Source organism: Mixophyes fleayi, chromosome 4 (genome assembly GCF_038048845.1).
Source record: "Mixophyes fleayi isolate aMixFle1 chromosome 4, aMixFle1.hap1, whole genome shotgun sequence".
Taxonomy (NCBI): Eukaryota; Metazoa; Chordata; class Amphibia; order Anura; family Limnodynastidae; genus Mixophyes; species Mixophyes fleayi.
The window spans coordinates 170,619,749-170,638,847 of NC_134405.1; the positions used below are offsets into that span (position 1 = coordinate 170,619,749).

General features: G+C 41.7%; 1 protein-coding gene across 2 annotated transcripts in view; it reads left to right on the top strand.

Moving 5' to 3' along the window:
- CPNE8 (copine 8) overlaps nucleotides 1–19,099 on the top strand; it is a 349,264-nt gene that overhangs the window by 220,953 nt on the left and 109,212 nt on the right. For both annotated transcript variants that reach the window (XM_075208844.1, XM_075208843.1), the window contains exons 11-12: nucleotides 5,591–5,666; nucleotides 8,557–8,610. In XM_075208844.1, the coding sequence (XP_075064945.1) occupies nucleotides 5,591–5,666; nucleotides 8,557–8,610 (130 nt within the window). The remainder of the gene's footprint in view (nucleotides 1–5,590; nucleotides 5,667–8,556; nucleotides 8,611–19,099) is intronic.

Sequence of the window (19,099 nt, forward strand, 5' to 3'; positions counted from 1 at the left end):
CATTTAATATTTAGACCTCCGTACCTGAAACCAGCCCATCATTAAAATAACAGTGTTCACATATAATAAATAGACCTACTTTCTCCCTACCAGCCCCGGCATTGAATTCATAGCCTTCATATTTAATAAATAGACCTATTTGTACACTACCAGCCTCGACATTTAATAATTCTATCCCTGAGGAAACTCTCCACAGAGTGAAACGCGTTGGTATTTGGGTTAATTACCCTAACACCAAAACTATCTACATGTGTTGTCACAGCAACACAGAAACCTATTGCCACAGCAACACATAAATCGGAACGCTCGTTGAGTTCTGTATGCTGCCTGCCCACTTGTTGGGCTAGAGTGGTCACAGTACTGCTCACTAAAACAGCTAGAACTTCAACAACATTTTGCATGATTTCCGTTACTTACTTTTATGACTCTACATTATTAATTTTTCTCCAATTGCTTAACATATTTGGACTCTTTTTACCTGTTTGTGCTACAGATAAATTATTATTCGGTAGTATTACAGAGAAGCCATATGATATTATTGTGCACGTTCTATGATTTCAATATCTGCGTTCTGGCCAGGACTAGATATTTTTTGCTCATTTTAACATTTGTGTTTGATCCACATATTAAATTTATCAAAATTTCTAATAGTCTGATGTTACATTTGGAAATTTTATCTGTGATATTTACAACTTAGCGCCTTGGAGAATTTCTTTGCCATATCTATCTTTTCCCTATAGGATAAAAGGTTTTCCAATACTCTCTTCTTTTGGCTTCTTTCAAAATGTACATCTTTTGAGGGAAGCGCAGATAAGACTACTTTTTTTGTCTTCCATATTAAATAATTAGTATTCCCATTTAACTATGAAACCTATTTCTCCCCAAAATTATTTGTATTCACAATTAATAAATAGTGCTCTTTCTCTCTAAAAATCAGTCTCACGTTAAATGGATAAGACCCAAACGACCTTAGCATTATTTAAATAATGCCGTCGCAACACTGTCATGAACAGAGAGAACTTACAGTTATTTATAAGGGTTAACCCATCACATAATTGTGGGGAATAAGGCCTAAATCATAACTACAGTGCAAATATGGTATATCAAATGAATTCATTGATAAGTTGAGCTACAAAAGTGTAAAATGTGAAGCCAGAGAGTCTGTGTGTGTGTATGTGTGTGTATTTGGTGGCTATACACATACCAGTGTTAGAAGATAGCAGTGTCACCTGTAGCAGCTTGAAAGGCCCCTGCAATGATATATATGGGATGGAGTTTTAACACCTGAATAAACTTTTAGGAACTGCTCAGCATGGTGTCTGGCTAAAAGAGACCATGTGCTGACTTGGCTATATGTTATAAAGACGAGAAGAATTCAGTTTTAAAATATGCAACTTAAAATCAATAAAAGTAGGGATCAACCACATGTTCCTCAGTAGCACGATGAAGGGCAGCTCATATGTCAAATTAAGAATTCTGCCACACAGAGAAGTTGAGGAAATGTGTATAAGCTCTACTAATACACTGTATCGAGGCCTGTTTGGTATCAAAATATGGACAAGTTCATAGGGGATTTATTATTAATAAAATTGGGTCTGTTTGACGCTCCACAGAAAAGTTAGGTCACATAGTAGAATTGGGTAGTTAATCAGGCAACATGCAAATGGTGATTGAAAAAGTGTCACAGACCACAACCCCCCACGGGAGGTGGGGAAAAAAGGTGTAAAGGTATCTTTAAAAAGCTGAGACCAGTTACAACAAGTTGTTAGTTTTTTGAGAAAATCAATCCACATTGATAAGCTGTCCATCTTCCTAGACAATTTCCCATGGTACAGATTATACAACTCTTGTAAGTGTAAGTTATACTCAGAATGTAACCCCTTTTATTTTAAACTGCTTTGCTTGTGTATGTTATGTCAATTGTTTATTAATTGTTTTTTTATATTTGAATGACCTGCACCTTTTGTATATTAAATCTATAAATTTCGTAAGTGGCGTCCTTGACACTCTAACAAATCCATTAGCCTGTTAAGAAGAATATAGCTTGACCAAATTAACCCTTTGAATGCCAGTGTGTGATTTGTTGATACATTTGACTAACAAGCCTAGTGTGTGTTTGCATTTACATCTGTGTAACAGTCTGGAGCTGTGAAGAGTTAACACTTTGTTTGCTGGTGTGGGCCTTGCTAGCCTGTGGGAAGCCAGAAGCCTTGTGTGCCAGTGTGGGGCAGTATATTGGGGTCCTTATTGCTCTCAATGAATTCACTGCCTGTCTAGAAGAGATATTTTGCTTGACCATGCTAAACCTTTCATTGCTGAGGTGTGAATTGTGAATACATTTGTATACCAAGCCTATTGTGTGCCTACATGTACATTTGTGTCATAGAGCCTTGAGGGGTTAAGTGTTAACCCTTTTATTGCTGGTGAGTGCCTTGCTAAACTGTGGGTAAGAAGGAGTGCTCATTATATGCCAGTGTGAGACAGTATATTGGGGTCCTATTGCCCTTATTCAATAGGTGGTGGCCAACCTGAAGTGTGTGGTGAGGGGGCGATTCAGTAGGTCTCTAACCTGTGTGATCGGTAGTGAGATACTGTGGGCTGGAATCGTGTGTAACCTCATACAGCGAACACCCCAAAGTCACGAAAGCTGGGAACGTGTTCAAGACAACCACCTTAAATTCATTACTATGAACCCTATTAAATTAAATAGTACTGACCATAAAATAAATTTCCCCCACCAATATATTATTTCCCGTCCTCTATTAAAAATAAAGAGGGGGCAGGACTCCTACTGCAGATGGGGGGTGGAACAAATCGGAATGGATCTGTAGATCTGTGGCTGGTCCCGAGGAAGGGGACCGGCCTGACAACAAGTCCTGGCTGGAGGGGAGGGGGGGTCCTGGCACTTGCGGCTACTACTACTGCCTTAAGAGCCTCAGTGAAACTTGTTTTGAATGCTACTATGCAGTGGCTCCTGGCTCTCTTAAGCATTGCAGCGTTAATACGTTACAGCTGCGATGCATAAGGGAGCCACGAGCGTCTCTCACCACTGCATACAGCGTGGACTGAACTGCGCTTATATATATATATATATATATATATATATATATACATACATATATATATACACATTTATTGAGGACAGTTAATAATCATAAGCACATGTAAAAACCATAATCGTTAATATGCTGCATCTATGTAAAAGTTCTGTTTCAGTATAAATTTCAATTTGATATTGAAACTGCTTTTACATACATACTGAGACCTCAAGTTTTCTATCCGTTTATTGATTATTCGGGCTCAAGGATTGAAAGTTATGAAAACAATCTACTATAACTTCCCGTAACAAGATACCACACCTCAGAGCTAAGGGGAAAAAGGATTATTCTACCTGAAAGTATTTTCTTGCTAGATCGGTTTCTGGTTTAGTGTACGTACATTGTTGATTGGATGCCGTGTTGTTGGAATATGGACAAAGATTATCAACATATGTAAGTAATTTACTGCTAAATCTGATTCTGTTATATTTGCCAAGCACTAACTATTTCCATCTAAAGTATCTGGGACTTGTTGTTCCACAAACATCTTGATTAACCTAAATGAGACCAATCGTTTATCTATTAACATCACGCTTTCATTTGAAGTATTTATAAGAAATAGAACTCCAAATCTAACTAGGAGATATATATTGATGTATTTTAGCCTGTAATTGGTTTAAAAAGAACTGTTTCTTTGTTTCTGAAAGGCTGTTTATAGTATGTGATAAACACTGCAACATATTAATGATTATGGACTTTACTTGGTTTATGAATTGTAACTTAATAAATGTGTTAACAAAAGTGTTTTTATATGTGTGTGTTTGTGTATCCATATATATGTAGATTTTTAAGTAATTTTAATACTTATTTCATCTATATCAAGTGCAGTCCATATTTTAACAAGTTGAAAAAAAAAATTCTATAATAGGGGAGGTTTGAATTAACCCCTTGGGACAGCTGCTGATACTGTTCAGTCAGTTGCATGTACCATCAGGTTTTCTTTGGTTATTTAGTGTGGGACTGAAGAAAGAAGGGAGAAGAAACGAGAAGCCTAAGGTGAGTATATCATAAATGGTGGCAATACTTTTATTTACACTCATCAAGGGGTCACTATAATAAATTCCAATAGGTTATAGGTCATAGGTTTGGTTCTAACCAGGGCCCTTGCTGTGTGGAGCTTGTATGTTCTTCCTTTGTTTGTGTGGGTTTCCTCTCACTATCCAAAAATGTAATGATAGATAATTGGTTACTGAACTAAATGGACCCTAATGTATGTGTGTATGTGTGGTACAATAGACTGTAAACTTCAGTGGGACAAGTAGTCGTGTGAATGGTTAAACATTATCTCTATACAGTGCTGTGTGATACGGTGCAGCTATATAAGTAGCTGTCAAAAGTAAAAATAACAATAAATAAATATGATCAACATGGTGGAATATGCAACCCTACGTATATGCTGCAATGGAGCTGGAGGTGGTCTGGCTGCTCGAGAAAGCGGACGGATATATATATATATATATATAGATATAGATATATATATATATATATATATATATATATATATATATATATATATATATATATGATAGCTATATATATATATATATATATATATATATATATAGATATAGATATAGATATATAGATATACATAGATAGATATATATATATATATATATATATATATAGATATATATATATATAGATATATATATATAGATATATATATATATATTTATATAGATATATATATATATATATATATAGATAGATATATAGGTATATATATAGATATATATAAGATATATATATATATATAGATATAGATATATATCAACGTGTGTGTGTGTGTATATATACATATATATATATATATATATATATATATATATATATATATATATAGATATATATAGATAGATATATATCAACATATAGATATATATATATATATATATATATATATATATATATGAATATATATAGTACAGAATACAATAATAATATAATAATACTTTTTAATATTAGACAACTTTTGTATTTTGCTTAGTAGAAAAGTATGTTGTTATAATATGCAAAGTTTTTGTGAGTTTACTGAAGTCTGTCTGTCTGCAATAATAGTAAACTAACTTACTTTAAACTAATAAATAGTTTAAAGTAAGAAAAGTATTTCACCAGTTTATATTTAATATGTACAGGCATAAAGTCATACCCACCACAATGTCTGCTTCATCCCCAGCCAGTATCCAATAGGGCAGATAACGCAGTGTATCAACCTTAATCCTATAACTGTCTGGATTAATTTATTATGAAGCCATATTAAGTTTGTGCTTTAAGACTTGGCTCCAAAGCAGTCAAATGGACTTGCATATAACTAATTTGTAGATTATTTTTATTATTTTCTTGTCAGCATCAAAAACATTTGTATTTTACTTTAAATTGCTAGTGCAAACTAAGGGCTCTTTCTTGTTTCACTGTATCACTGTCAGCACACCTTGCAGTGGTTTTGTAAGTTTTTTATTCTTATGGAGCATTTGATTTATCTTCCCCAGCCATGATTACATTGGTGAATTCTCAACGAGTTACAGGGAGTTGTCTAGAGGACAGTCGCAGTTCAATGTTTATGAGGTGAGTAATAAGCAATCTGTATAGTGAATAGTTAAATGTGCATGAAGAGATAATATTCCATTGGTTTACACCTGTGTCTGTAAATGTTTACCAAGTGTTCTGTAATGTGTGTACATTTATAACAAGTAGCTCCTTTAAATGGTTAATACCTACTCCATTTTGTAATAGGAGTCACATTTTTTAAATGATGGGGGTGCTAGAGTTCCCTCTCCCCTTACATATGACTGAAAAATGTCATGCCTAGTTGTTAAATATTGGGAGGCTCAAGCCCCCACAGAGCTGGCACCTATGTCTTTATTTGTGTAAATGTTTTTTTATGTACTTATAATGATTGCAAAATAATGGATTATTATAAAACATAAGTTGCTCTTATATTTTCCCATTGTGTAGCTTTGTCAAGCAATATTTGAGTCCAGACACTAAGCAAGGTTGACTCTCAATGGAACACCCAGACACAGAATAGGTCACTTTTTTAGGCTCTAGTGCCTGAACAGTACAGTATTCCATGTGTTTGTACGTGACCTTTACTATCATAAGGCTCAGATTTAGGCTGCAGAATACCAGAAGTAGCCTCATCTCCCGATCTTCAGGCTTCTTCCTCTGTACTGATGTACCTCTGTGCTTCCCGTCACTGTGTTTTCAATCTGTGATTGCACTGGGAAGTGGCCAGTGACATATCACTGCGTGTTTCATCTTACATTTACTATATGAGGAAAACTGATTGATGGAAGGAGTACAGGATTTTTATTGCAGGTTATTCCCCCCACCCCTTTACTGTTTATCTTGCTTTCACTTTTTCTGTTAAAATATTGCTTGATTAAGACTCCTAACAAATGTCTGACTGAATGAATCATGATTGTGGCCAAGATATGAGAGCTTGATAATATTTCACTATATTACATTTAATTTTTTGTACATTGGTATAAATGTGTTTTCTTGTATAATGTGCCTCTGAAAAGTGCAAGTGTTTCACTGAAGGTATAGGCAGTGGCCCGATCAGTCACACCATTGAAAGCATAGAAGAGATCCCGTTGAAGGGGCTAAAGGCTCTGCAGTCCCTTACTAATAAGAAAACACCCATGTAAAGCCCTTCCTCTTGCACTTCATTTGATATCTTATCCCTCAAAATAAAATCTAGTGTTTGCATGTGGGCCTAGAATGAAGTGCATGTGTGTACCTAGTCTGCATCAGAACTTGCATCTCCAAATATGCAACCAGATTGTTGCACTACTACTATGTGCTTCACATTTTCTCAAAAATGGGTTTGTAACATTTGCTGTTTTGGAATTTACCCTAAAAAATGAGATGTTCCTGCACTTATAGCACTTGCTGTATTATTGTAGTCCGCATGATTCCAAATAATGCATTTATAATTGTTGTGACTGGATCACTGATAAATAACTTGGTATAAATTTATTGAAAGGAAATAGCGCAGGACGCTTATGTATATAATTGCAAATGTACTTATGTTTGATATTGTATTGCACTTTTTTAGTAGGAAATGTATTGGCCAGGAAAGGGATTTGCTTTTGTTTGTAACCTTGCTAGAGGAAATGCATTCATGCCTGAGGTATATGTTTGATTTCTGATAAGCATTTGTAAGTCTGTTGTGTAGTCTATAGGATGTCCTCATTAAGGCTAAATAAGTCTATTCAATGTGAGTGACCAACACTTGAACGCACAACAGTGGGCCATTACCTGAATGCAGGTCCTGTTAGATAGACAGGAACTCTAAACGATGGAGATAGCACATCTGAAGAAATCAGGGTGATGTGGAAGTTAAATTGTGCTAGATGCAAAACTAGATTACATCCTAAGGTCTGATGGAAATCTAAGGAAATCAATTTGATATGGAAGTTAAATTGTGCTAAATACAAAACTAGATTACATCCTGAGATCTGAGGGAATATTCTAGACGGGTTGGAGCCAGCTAGGTCCAAGGGACCGGTTTACCCACTGGCAGAAGTTATGTCACAACTGTATAAAAGGTGAGCTGTTTGATGTATCATTCTTCTGATTTCATCTGACCTGCTCACTGGTACCTTTTAACCAGTGAGAGCAAATAAACATCTTGCTTCAAAGACCTGTTTGGAAACATTTTCAATATTGCTGTATTCCTGTGACCTGCAAATTAGACCCAAAATCTAATCCGTTCCCGGCTGTTCTTAGGTTTGGAACTAGTTTTCCAGTGCCACCGCTCTGCCTGCTACCCATGCAGCCCTGGTCAGTGTGATAGGCCAGAGGGGATCCATCCACAGCTTCCCTGATCCATAGTAAGAGGTCAGGAGTACCAACCCAGGTACACCAGTAACGTGGTACACTTGCAGCGTCAGTTACCCAGAAGAAACCCGGTACTGGATGCCGGTAAGGAGTCTAGTGGTGGCAGCACGTGTAAGCCCCTCCTACTGCAGCAAGAGTGTGCATTTGAGATAACGAAAGGGAACGGTGGCAAAGTAAGCCCAGCTGGTTCCCAGCAACAACAGAGAGGGTTGCATAGGCGGTCCAAGCTGTCACAATTGTGCTCTGTTTTTTGCAGGTTCAAGCTATTTTTACTAACAGGATCAACATGTCATTCATGTAGTTTAATAAGTAATGATACTCTTTTAACATTGCCGTATAACAACAGTGCAAAGCCGTTATATGGATCATTTTCCCTTCTAAAGAGCAGACAAACCATCATGAATTTTTACAGACAAACACAAAAGCCATTTATTATATGCTATTTTGCTGTAGTAACAAAAACAAAATGTAAAATTGTATCTAGAGAAATAAAGCAGTGGCTTTAGAATCTGCACATTATTTAACCGCCTATATAGATAAAATGTTGGTGCAGTGTAATACAGATTTTAATATTTATATGATATTTTTCATGTTTTATTTATGTTTGTAGGTAATAAATGCCAAGAAAAAAGGAAAAAAGAAAAAATATGTGAATTCTGGAACTGTAAGTAACCCCTAGTAGTAGAAAACTTCAGTGAACTGTATTGTCTTTTTTTACCTTAACTAAACGGCTGTCATAGCCTATAAGTTGTTCAGTTTGAGCTATCATATTTCTGTGAAACTGTGTCCTGTAACACATTACTGACTAATTGAATAAACTGTCCTGTCAGTTCTAATGGGCAACACGGTGCCTTAGTGGGTAGCACTTCTGCCTCACAGCACTGGGGTCATGAGTTCGATTCCTGACCATGGTCTTATCTGTGTGGAGTTAGTATGTTCTCCCCTCTGGGTGCTTTGGTTTCCTCCCACACTCCAAAAACATACTGGTAGGTTAATTGCCTGCTTTCAAATTGACCCTTTTCTCTCTGTCTGTCTGTATGTATGCTAGGGAATTTAGACTGTAAGCTCCAATGGGGGCAGGGACTGATGTGAGTGAGTTCTCTGTACGGCGTTGCGGAATTAGTGGCGCTATATAAATAGCTGATTATGAGGATGATGATAATGCGGCTTCTTAAAAATAAAAAATCATTGCAGTCATTATTTCTGTTATCATTGATTGTTTTTGCTATTAGTGCCATCCACTCAGTCAGGAAAAGCTGAGATTGTAGATCTGATATGTTAGTATATAATATTCTTTTGTCACATATATGTATATATAGTCCTTTATTTACATGTTTTCATTTTTTGGCTGTAGTCCCACTTTAATGAAATATGTTGCTGCTCCATTTAAGTTAAAATGTAAAAAAATTACAAGTGGCTGAATAAACTAATGCCATTAGTGGTATTAAAATATATTCCATTAATTGTAATTAAAGTGAGCCTGTAGCATTGAACTTAATATGTTCTGATTCAGGATGGTTTTTATTGAAAACTGGTATAAGAATTTTACTTTTATTTTAAGACAGTGATTGGCATTCTTAAGTGCAGACCTCTACCCTTATTCTCAGTTGTAAGTTAAAATTACATTTAATCAAAGAAAGAGACATCAATTTGTAATAACATATTCGCCAGGCATTTTGTAAGATAAACAAGTGTTACAAGCTATAACAAAAAATCTGACAATTCAGTGCGAGTTCTTTGAACATTTGAAAGTTAGGAGTAAGGCTGGAAACACACAACGTAATTCTGCAAAGAATTTTTCCATCTGTCAAGCAGAGAATAAGAGCTGGCGCAGATGGGAGATAAAACAGAGAAAATGACTGAAAGGGCAGAAAGCAGGAAGGAGCTGGCAACCCTAGGGATGCCTGTTGCCTATTACTGTTGTAAGCTTTACTACAAAAAAAATACAATTGCTTGCCATTGGTTACAGCACCGTTTTTTGCATAGTTACCCAGGGCCACCTTAACAACACTATGGGCCCACGGGCAATGCAGTGCACCGGGGCCCCTAAATAAATATATATATATATATATATATATATATATATATCTAATATATAAATGCTTAGTGGCGTCTGTGTGTGTGTGAAAAAAAAAACAAGTTGCAGCGCCACCTGCTGGGCGGAGTTATACACTGACCTACTAAATTCTTAGTGTGTGTGGGAAAAAAAATTCAAAAAGGGCTGAAATTTGGTAGGGCTCAAACTCATTTTCGTGAGGTAATTTTACCTCATGAACACACATGTCTAGAGGCGTGCGTTAGTGTGTGTGTGGAAAAAACTATTTTCTCAGAAAGGGCTCATCCAATTGACCTGAAATTTGGTATACTGACATTATTTGACAAAAAAATTAGAATAGTCAAGTCAGTTAACTTCCATCATCCCCACTCCCCCCGTGGGAGGGGTAGTAAAGGCTAAATTTACGAGTTGAGGGGTCAAACTCATTTTCGTGAGGTAATTTTACCTCATGAACACACATTAAAAAGGCCGCTTGCGTCGGGAAGTAACGCTCTTCCCCTGAGGCCTGGGCTAGGCCCAAATGCATGACAAGAACCTTTTTAAGACCTTAAGTAGCTTGATTTGACTAGAATGCATGAGTATCATGCACGGGTTAACTTGTGTGTATATATATATATATATATATATATATATATATATACACACACAGGGTGATTCAAAAGTCGCAGTACACCCTTTTATTTCAAAAACTCTACAGGAATTGGGCCGATTGGCTGATTTCAAGATGGCGCCCATGTTTGGTACATACCGTAAAAGATAGACCACGTCACCCATACCTTACTGGAGTATTCAGGTTTCCCAATTTCCTGTAGAGTTTTTGGAAATAAAATGGTGTACTGCGACTTGAATCACCCTGTATATTTATTTATTTATTTAGGGGCCCTTTTCACTTTTTTTTTAACTTACCCGATCCCCTTCTCTTCTTTTTTCCACGCTGAGTCTCTCTGTTCTGCGATCCTCCATGCTATGCTTGCAGTGAATGTCGGGCGTGACATCACGCCTAACATTCATTGCGAGCACAGCATGGAAGAGTGGACCAGGGAAGGAGCCGGATCGCCACCTGACCACCTGATCTGAACGGTCAGGTGACCGCAAAAGGTAAGTTATTTTGTTTTTGTTTTGCCACAGGATTTTTTTTTTTACAGCAGTCCTGTCTTGCTGTCTTCCCGCTGGGCCCCCGGGCACCTGCCTATCGTGCAAGGTCGGAAAGACGGCCCTGTAGTTACCTCTGCACCAGTTTTCACAAACGTCAGTCTATGGGTTGTTCTCTTTTAATTACTTATCATTGTTACTTCTCTTTCTCTTCCGGCACCTTTGCGACAATATCACTTTAATTCCAGTGATATTCTATGCAAAGACTGAGCATGGAACAAGATAACTCAGAGAGAATATTGTCCGCCCCACTGGAGCTCTGTAGGATTCAAGAAATTGAGTTTTGAAAGAGTTTTATCGCTAGCAAGGGATCCATTGTCCACATTGACAGCACTTTTTCTTATGGATACTTTTTTTTTGCATATTTCATTGCTGTGTGTGTATGTATGTATGTATATATATATATATGTGTGTATTGTAACAAAAGGAGGCATTTAGCTGGCAATATGCAGAGAAGTAGAGTAAAACATTGGCACAGTTATGTACCTAGGTGGAGATTAAACCAGGTAAAAACATATGTGTAGTTTAAAATTGGTTTGCTTACATGATTTAAAAGCTGCTTCCTCTCAGCAAACAGACAGGGTGGGTCTGATAGTCTAAACAGAGCCAGGGATAGGCGTTTCCTTTTAAAGAGAAGATGGGTATGTCACCTGTCCATCAAGCTAGGCCTGTGGGAAGAGTGTCCGGTATAAAACCCTGCTTGTTTCATTGTTCAGGGAGATCAACGCTGGGCTAGCTGGCTGATCTGGACAGAGAGCTGGACTATGTATAGTAAGCTTTGAGGGTCTCCATAATTGCTGTGCAAGTATACGGTGTCAAAACATTATTACCATCCTGACAATAAAGAACCATAAAAAGGAAGAAGTTGTACGCGTGTGCTTCTGCAGTAGCGGGCTCTTGCCACAAGTGGTGTCAGGAGTGGGATGCTTCGGGAAGCAAGTTTCCGCTACCCAACCCGCGCAGACGTCCACATGGAGGAAGTACTGAGATCCCTCCTGAATGTGGCCGCAGCAGCAAGCTCAGATGCTACAAGTCGCCGAGGCACAGGTGGAAAACACAAGGCTCTTAAGAGAAGAGTTAAGCCAGGTGAGGCATGACAGAAATGAACCACCTGGTCCTGTTCTCCAGAAAATGTCACCAGCTGATGACGTAGAAGCATATCTGGTGTCTTTCGAGAGACTTGCAAAAAAGGCAAAATGGCCTCCTAAAGATTGGGCTGAGAGACTGGCGCCATATCTGACTGGTGAAGCTCAGCGAGCTTATATGGATCTAGATGAGGAGCGGGCCTCTGATTATCTGTGTCTAAAGTCTGAGATATTGGCTCGCATTGGAGTTTCCGGGCCAGGCAGAGCCCTGCGATATCACCAATGGTGCTATGATAAAGAAAAACCAATCAGAGCGCAAGTGGCTGAGCTTTCTAAAATTTTGAAGAAGTGGCTGCAGCCTGAGGAGAATTCGCCTTCTCGGATTATTGAAGTTTTGGCGATAGATCACTGCCTCCGGGGGCTGAACCGCGATTTGCAAAGGTGGGTTCTGCAATCAGACCCACAAACTTATGAAGAGCTTGCCACCGTGGTAGAAAGGTTTTGTGCGCTACAGCAAATGACTAAAGAACCTGCATTTGTGCCAAAGCCGCTGCCACGCCAAAAGCCAGGTTTGACAATCCTTGCCACAGGGCCCAATGGCAAAACTGCTACGGACAGAGGGCCAGGTGCAAAGCTGTCTAATCTGAAGTGTTTTGAATGTGGTGAGCCAGGCCACTTTAAGGCAGAGTGTCCTAAACTACAGGAACCCATGGACTATTCTGTAGCAAATATTGGACCTGCATTTCCAAGCTGTTTTACCATGAGTCCCACATCAGGAAGTCCTTGTTTGTTCCGGGTGACTGTGCTGATCAACCAAAACCTTGTTCTGGCCTTGGTTGACTCGGGGAGTGAACTCTCATTGGTTTCCAGCTCTGCTTTACCCGAAACCATAACTTCTCGGTTGCCCAAAGTGAAAGTTCTTTGCGTACATGGCATAACAGAAGAGTATGAGAGAACAATACTACCAGTCACACTCAAAGACAAAACTGTTATGGTGGTAGCTGCCATAGCACCTAAACTCCCATATCCACTCATTTTGGGGCGAGACTTCCCATTGTTTAATGATGTCCTCGGCGAGCGGATCCGGCCGGACATGCTGGCAACCTGTCAGGCGCCGCTCGGCGGCCGCCCGCCCGTCTGCATAGCGCGTCTGGTTGCTAGGCAACCAGACGCGTCACTTCCCCTTCCGCCGGCCGGCCAGCTACTGACTTGGAAGCGTTCCCGTTGCTAGGCAATGGGACGCTGCATGAAGATAGCGCTACGGCGCTAAAGAATGACTAGCGCTACGGCGCTGGAGTATGACAGCACTACTAGCGCTGAGGGCATTGGCTAGCAGCCCTATTTAAGCCTCTCTGACCCAACTTCCTGTGCCAGAGTTTCAGGTCCTTTTCTGTCCTCCAGCGTTCCAGTGTTCCTGTGATTACCTGTTTCCTGACCCTTTCCTTCCTCCAGTTTATTGCCGTTTGCCTGTGACCATTGTGACCCGGATTGCCTTTACCACCCTTTTGGATCTCCCTTTTGTACCTCGCTGTCAGAACGTTATCGACCCGGCTTGACTCACTACCCCTTCAGATTCTACTTGTGTACCTGCATTACCCGCACCGTTGCCGACCCGGCCTGTCTGACATTCCTCGTACTTCGCTATCTGACTCGTGGAAGGACCGCGACCTGCGTGTTTCCTGCAGCTAAGCCCATACCTCCTTGCGGGGGTCCCTGGTGAACACCAGGGGCACGTTAGACTCCACACCTTCCTCCGAGTAGTGCCAACGATAGCAGGTACGCTATACTAGTCGTGACAGTAAACTCTGGCCATGTCTACCGAAGGAACTGGTGAACCCTCAGCCCGGGACCTTCTTATCCATTTGGCTCAGCGAGTAGAACAGCAAGAAGCAGCCCAAGCATATCTCCTACAATGTGTCCAAGGTATCGCTACACGCTTCGATGCTTTACAAGGCTCTCTGCCTGCTACTCCAGCCATTACCACCTCCTCAGTGGCGTCCTCTAGTGTGGCTACTGTATCCACTGCAACTTCTGGCACGCGTATCCCCACGCCTGAAAAATACGATGGAGATCCCAAGAAATGCAGGGGTTTCTTGAACCAGTGCTCCATCCAGTTCGAGTGCAATGCAGGAGCATTTCCTTCAGAGTGTACGAAGGTGGCGTTCATGATCTCCCTCCTGAGTGGTCAAGCACTAGCCTGGGCTTCACCTTTGTGGGAGAATGGAGACCCTCTTCTTAACAACTCCGGCTCCTTTATTAAAGCTTTCAGGAGAGTCTTCGATGACCCTGGGAGAGTAGCCTCTGCTGCCACCAGCTTGCTGAACCTGCGTCAAGGCAACCTATCTGTCGGGCAATATGCCATCCAGTTCCGGACCTTAGCGTCAGAGCTGAAATGGAACAACGAGGAGCTGGTCGCAACTTTTTGGCAAGGGCTAATCGACCGCATTAAGGACGAACTAATTTCTCGGGATCTTCCCTCTAATCTGGATACCCTAATTGCGCTATGTATTAAAGTTGACCTACGCTATCAAGAACGCACCCAGGAACGTCCTGTCTTTAAGCGGGTGGTTTCTCGTCTGGCTCCTCAATTTCAAAACCCAGTGTTGCCTATGGATGAACCCATGCAAGTAGGACGTTCCCGTTTATCCCCAGAAGAAAGAGAGAGGCGCTTCAGGCAGCGTCTCTGCCTTTACTGTGGCGATTCCGGACATGTTCTCAAGGTCTGTCCTAAGAGACCGGGAAACCCGTCCTCCTAAACGGTAGCAGGGAGGCCGGTTTAGGAGTATCCACAGTTGCTCCCTACTCAAGAAACACCCCTGAGCTTCTTATGGCAGTCACCCTGAGCACCCCTTGAGGTCTCTTCTCCACCACGGCCTTTGTGGATTCCGGCTCCTCCGGGAACTTCATTTCGGCCACTCTCGTTGCTGGGCTTGGAATTCCATCTCTCCCCTTGCCTCAATCACTATCATTAACGGCAGTGGATGGGAACCGTGTCAGTAGTGGCTCCATCTCCTTCATCACCTCACCTATTCGGTTAATGGTAGGTGCCCTCCATAGCGAGATGATTCAGTTATTGGTGTTGCCAAAATCCATCAATCCCATTATCTCGGGGCTTCCATGGCTACGAAGACACTCTCCGCAGATGGATTGGGATCAAGCTCAGGTTACCCGTTGGGGTACAGGATGTCATCATAGATGTCTATCTTGTGTTCTGCCTCCCGGTTCCCAAGTTGTTGCTCAGTCCACGGTTACGGAACCTAGCCTTCCAGCTGCATACGCCGACTTTCAAGATGTATTCAGTAAAACTGAGGCCGAGTTATTACCTCCCCATCGGCCCTGGGATTGCTCCATCACATTACTTCCCGACCAACCTACACCCAAGGGGCGAACTTATCCCCTTTCTCGCCCAGAGACCTTGGCAATGTCTCAATATATCAAGGAGAATCTGGAACGTGGTTTTATTCGCAAGTCTACCTCTCCTGCTGGGGCTGGATTCTTCTTTGTCAAGAAAAAAGATGGGTCTCTGCGCCCATGCATTGACTATAAACCCCTGAATCGTATTACCATCAAGAATCGGTACCCGTTACCTCTTATCTCCGATCTATTTGACAGGATCAGCGGGACTCAAGTGTTTATCAAATTAGATCTACGAGGGGCCTACAACCTCATTCGTATAAAGAAGGGCGACGAGTGGAAGACCGCCTTCAATACGAGGGATGGTCATTTCGAATACCTGGTAATGCCCTTCGGTCTTTGCAATGCCCCTGCCATCTTCCAGAGTTTCGTTAATGACATCTTTCAAGACCTGTTGTATACCTCCGTAGTCGTTTATCTAGACGACATTCTAGTGTTTTCTAAAGACTTGAGTTCTTATCAAGAACAAGTGAAGGAAGTCTTACGAAGACTGCGCAAATATCATCTCTATTGCAAATTGGAAAAATGTGTTTTTGAAGTTCTCCAAGTGTCCTTCCTTGGGTTTATTGTATCTGGCTCTGGGTTACAGATGGATCCCACCAAGGTGTCGTCCATCTTGAATTGGCCTCAACCGCAGGGTCTTAAAAGTATCCAAAGATTCATTGGATTCGCCAATTATTATCGACAGTTCATCCAAGACTTCTCTTCCATTATTGCTCCAATTACAGCATTAACTAGGAGATCTGCCAATCCCAAGATATGGTCTCCAGAAGCTGTTTCTGCCTTTACTACTCTGAAGAAAGCCTTCTCCTCAGCCTCTGTTCTCTCTCAGTCGGATCAACAGCGACCTTTCTTTGTGGAAGTAGACGCCTCTTCAATAGGCATTGGAGCCGTGTTATTCCAAAAGACACCTTCAGGTACCCATTCTCCATGCGGGTTCTTCTCCAGACGATTTCTTCCCAACGAGATTAATTATGGAATCGGAGACAAGGAGCTTCTCGCTATTAAAGCAGCGTTAGAGGAATGGCGACACTTATTAGAGGGAGCCTTATTTCCGGTTACCATCTTTACAGATCACCGAAATCTGACATTCATTCGTGAAGCTCGCTGTTTGAATCCTCGGCAGGCCCGCTGGGCATCATTCTTTGCCCGCTTCAATATGATTCTTACCTTCTGTCCAGGTGCTAAAAATGGGCGGGCAGACGCCCTTTCTCGTTCGTTTGATGATACGGACCACCTGAATCCATCGATTCCTCATTGCATTATTGACCCTTCTAACATCGTTGCTATTACCAATATGGTGAGGGATGCTCCGCCCACAGGACGATCATTTGTGGAACCACAATTACGTCTCAAAGTATTGCGTTGGGCCCATTCGTCCTGTATCGCAGGTCACGCTGGCATAAAGAAGACCACATTCCTTCTCTGTCGTCGTTTCTGGTGGCCCACCATACGTGCTGATATACGGGACTTTATTGCAGCATGTACCATTTGTGCTCAACACAAAACTTCCAGGAAGCTTCCTGCTGGTTTGCTCCAACCCCTGCCTATGCCTGATGCTCCCTGGGAGAGCATAGCCATGGATTTTATTACTGACCTTCCCTGCAGTTCTGGATTTAATACCATCTGGGTTGTCATTGACCGATTTTCTAAAATGGTGCACTTCATTCCTCTCTCAGGTCTACCTTCGGCCAGTCACTTAGCCGACACATTTATCAAGGAGATCTTCAGACTTCATGGTTGCCCTAAGGAAATTATCTCTGACAGGGGAGTGCAATTCATCTCTCGGTTCTGGAGGGCCTTCTGTAAAAAACTGGGTACGGAGTTAAAATTCTCATCGGGATATCACCCCCAGACTAATGGTCAGACCGAGCGGATCAACCAGGATTTAGAGACTTTTCTTCGTTGCTTTACCGCTGATAATCAAAGCAGATGGTCACAATTCCTCCCCTGGGCAGAATTCTCACACAATCACCATGTCCATGAGTCTACCGGGTTTTCTCCATTCTTTATTGTGAATGGGATGCATCCTATTATCCCAGATCCGTTTCCAAACTCTTCCTCCTCAGTTCCGGCGGTGGACTCACTCTATCGAGAATTCTCTCTCATTTGGGCCACAACCAAAGCAGCTCTGCAAAAAGCATCACAGCACCATAAGACCTTTGCAGATCGCCACCGAAGAGCTACTCCTCTATTGAAGGTAGGGGATCAAGTATGGCTTTCCACTAAAGATTTAAAACTCAAAGTACCATCTATGAAAATGGCTCCACGTTTTATTGGTCCTTACATCATCTCACAAGTCATTAATCCTGTGTGTGTAAAGCTAAAGCTACCTGCTTCTTTACGATGCCATAATACTTTTCATGTTTCCCTACTCCGGCCATTGGTGCTTAAAAGGTTCTTTGTACCTCCATCTCGACCTCCTCCAGTTCAAACCTCCTCTGGAACAGAGTTTGAGATAAGCCGGATTCTGGATGTCCGTATTCGCTATGGGCGACAACAGTTCCTTGTGCACTGGAAGGGATTTGGTCCGGAAAAAAGATGTTGGGTGGATAAACCGGACCTCCATGCTCCTCAGTTACTCAGGAGATTCCTTCAAACAAGGGGAGAAGGAGGAGGGCATACTGTCAGGTGCCACTCGGCGGCCGCCCGCCCGTCTGCATAGCGCGTCTGGTTGCTAGGCAACCAGACGCGTCACTTCCCCTTCCGCCGGCCGGCCAGCTACTGACTTGGAAGCGTTCCCGTTGCTAGGCAACGGGACGCTGCATGAAGATAGCGCTACGGCGCTAAAGAATGACTAGCGCTACGGCGCTGGAGTATGACAGCACTACTAGCGCTGAGGGCATTGGCTAGCAGCCCTATTTAAGCCTCTCTGACCCCACTTCCTGTGCCAGAGTTTCAGGTCCTTTCCTGTCCTCCAGCGTTCCAGTGTTCCTGTGATTACCTGTTTCCTGACCCATTCCTTCCTCCAGTTTATTGCCGTTTGCCTGTGACCATTGTGACCCGGATTGCCTTTACCACCCTTTTGGATCTCTCTTTTGTACCTCGCTGTCAGAACGTTATCGACCCGGCTTGACTCACTACCCCTTCGGATTCTCCTTGTGTACCTGCATTACCCGCACCGTTGCCGACCCGGCCTGTCTGACATTCCTCGTACTTCGCTATCTGACTCGTGGAAGGACCGTGACCTGCGTGTTTCCTGCAGCTAAGCCCATACCTCCTTGCGGGGGTCCCTGGTGAGCACCAGGGGCACGTTAGACTCCGCACCTTCCTCCGAGTAGTGCCAATGATAGCAGGTACGCTATACTAGTCGTGACACAACTGATGCAACGGTCGGAAGCCCGGTCTTAAAGGAACCGCCTAAGAATCCACAACATCTGGACATCGATCTTTGGGAACCGCCAAACCGGAACGCCATCCTGGGAGTCACAGCAGGAGTTCCCCAA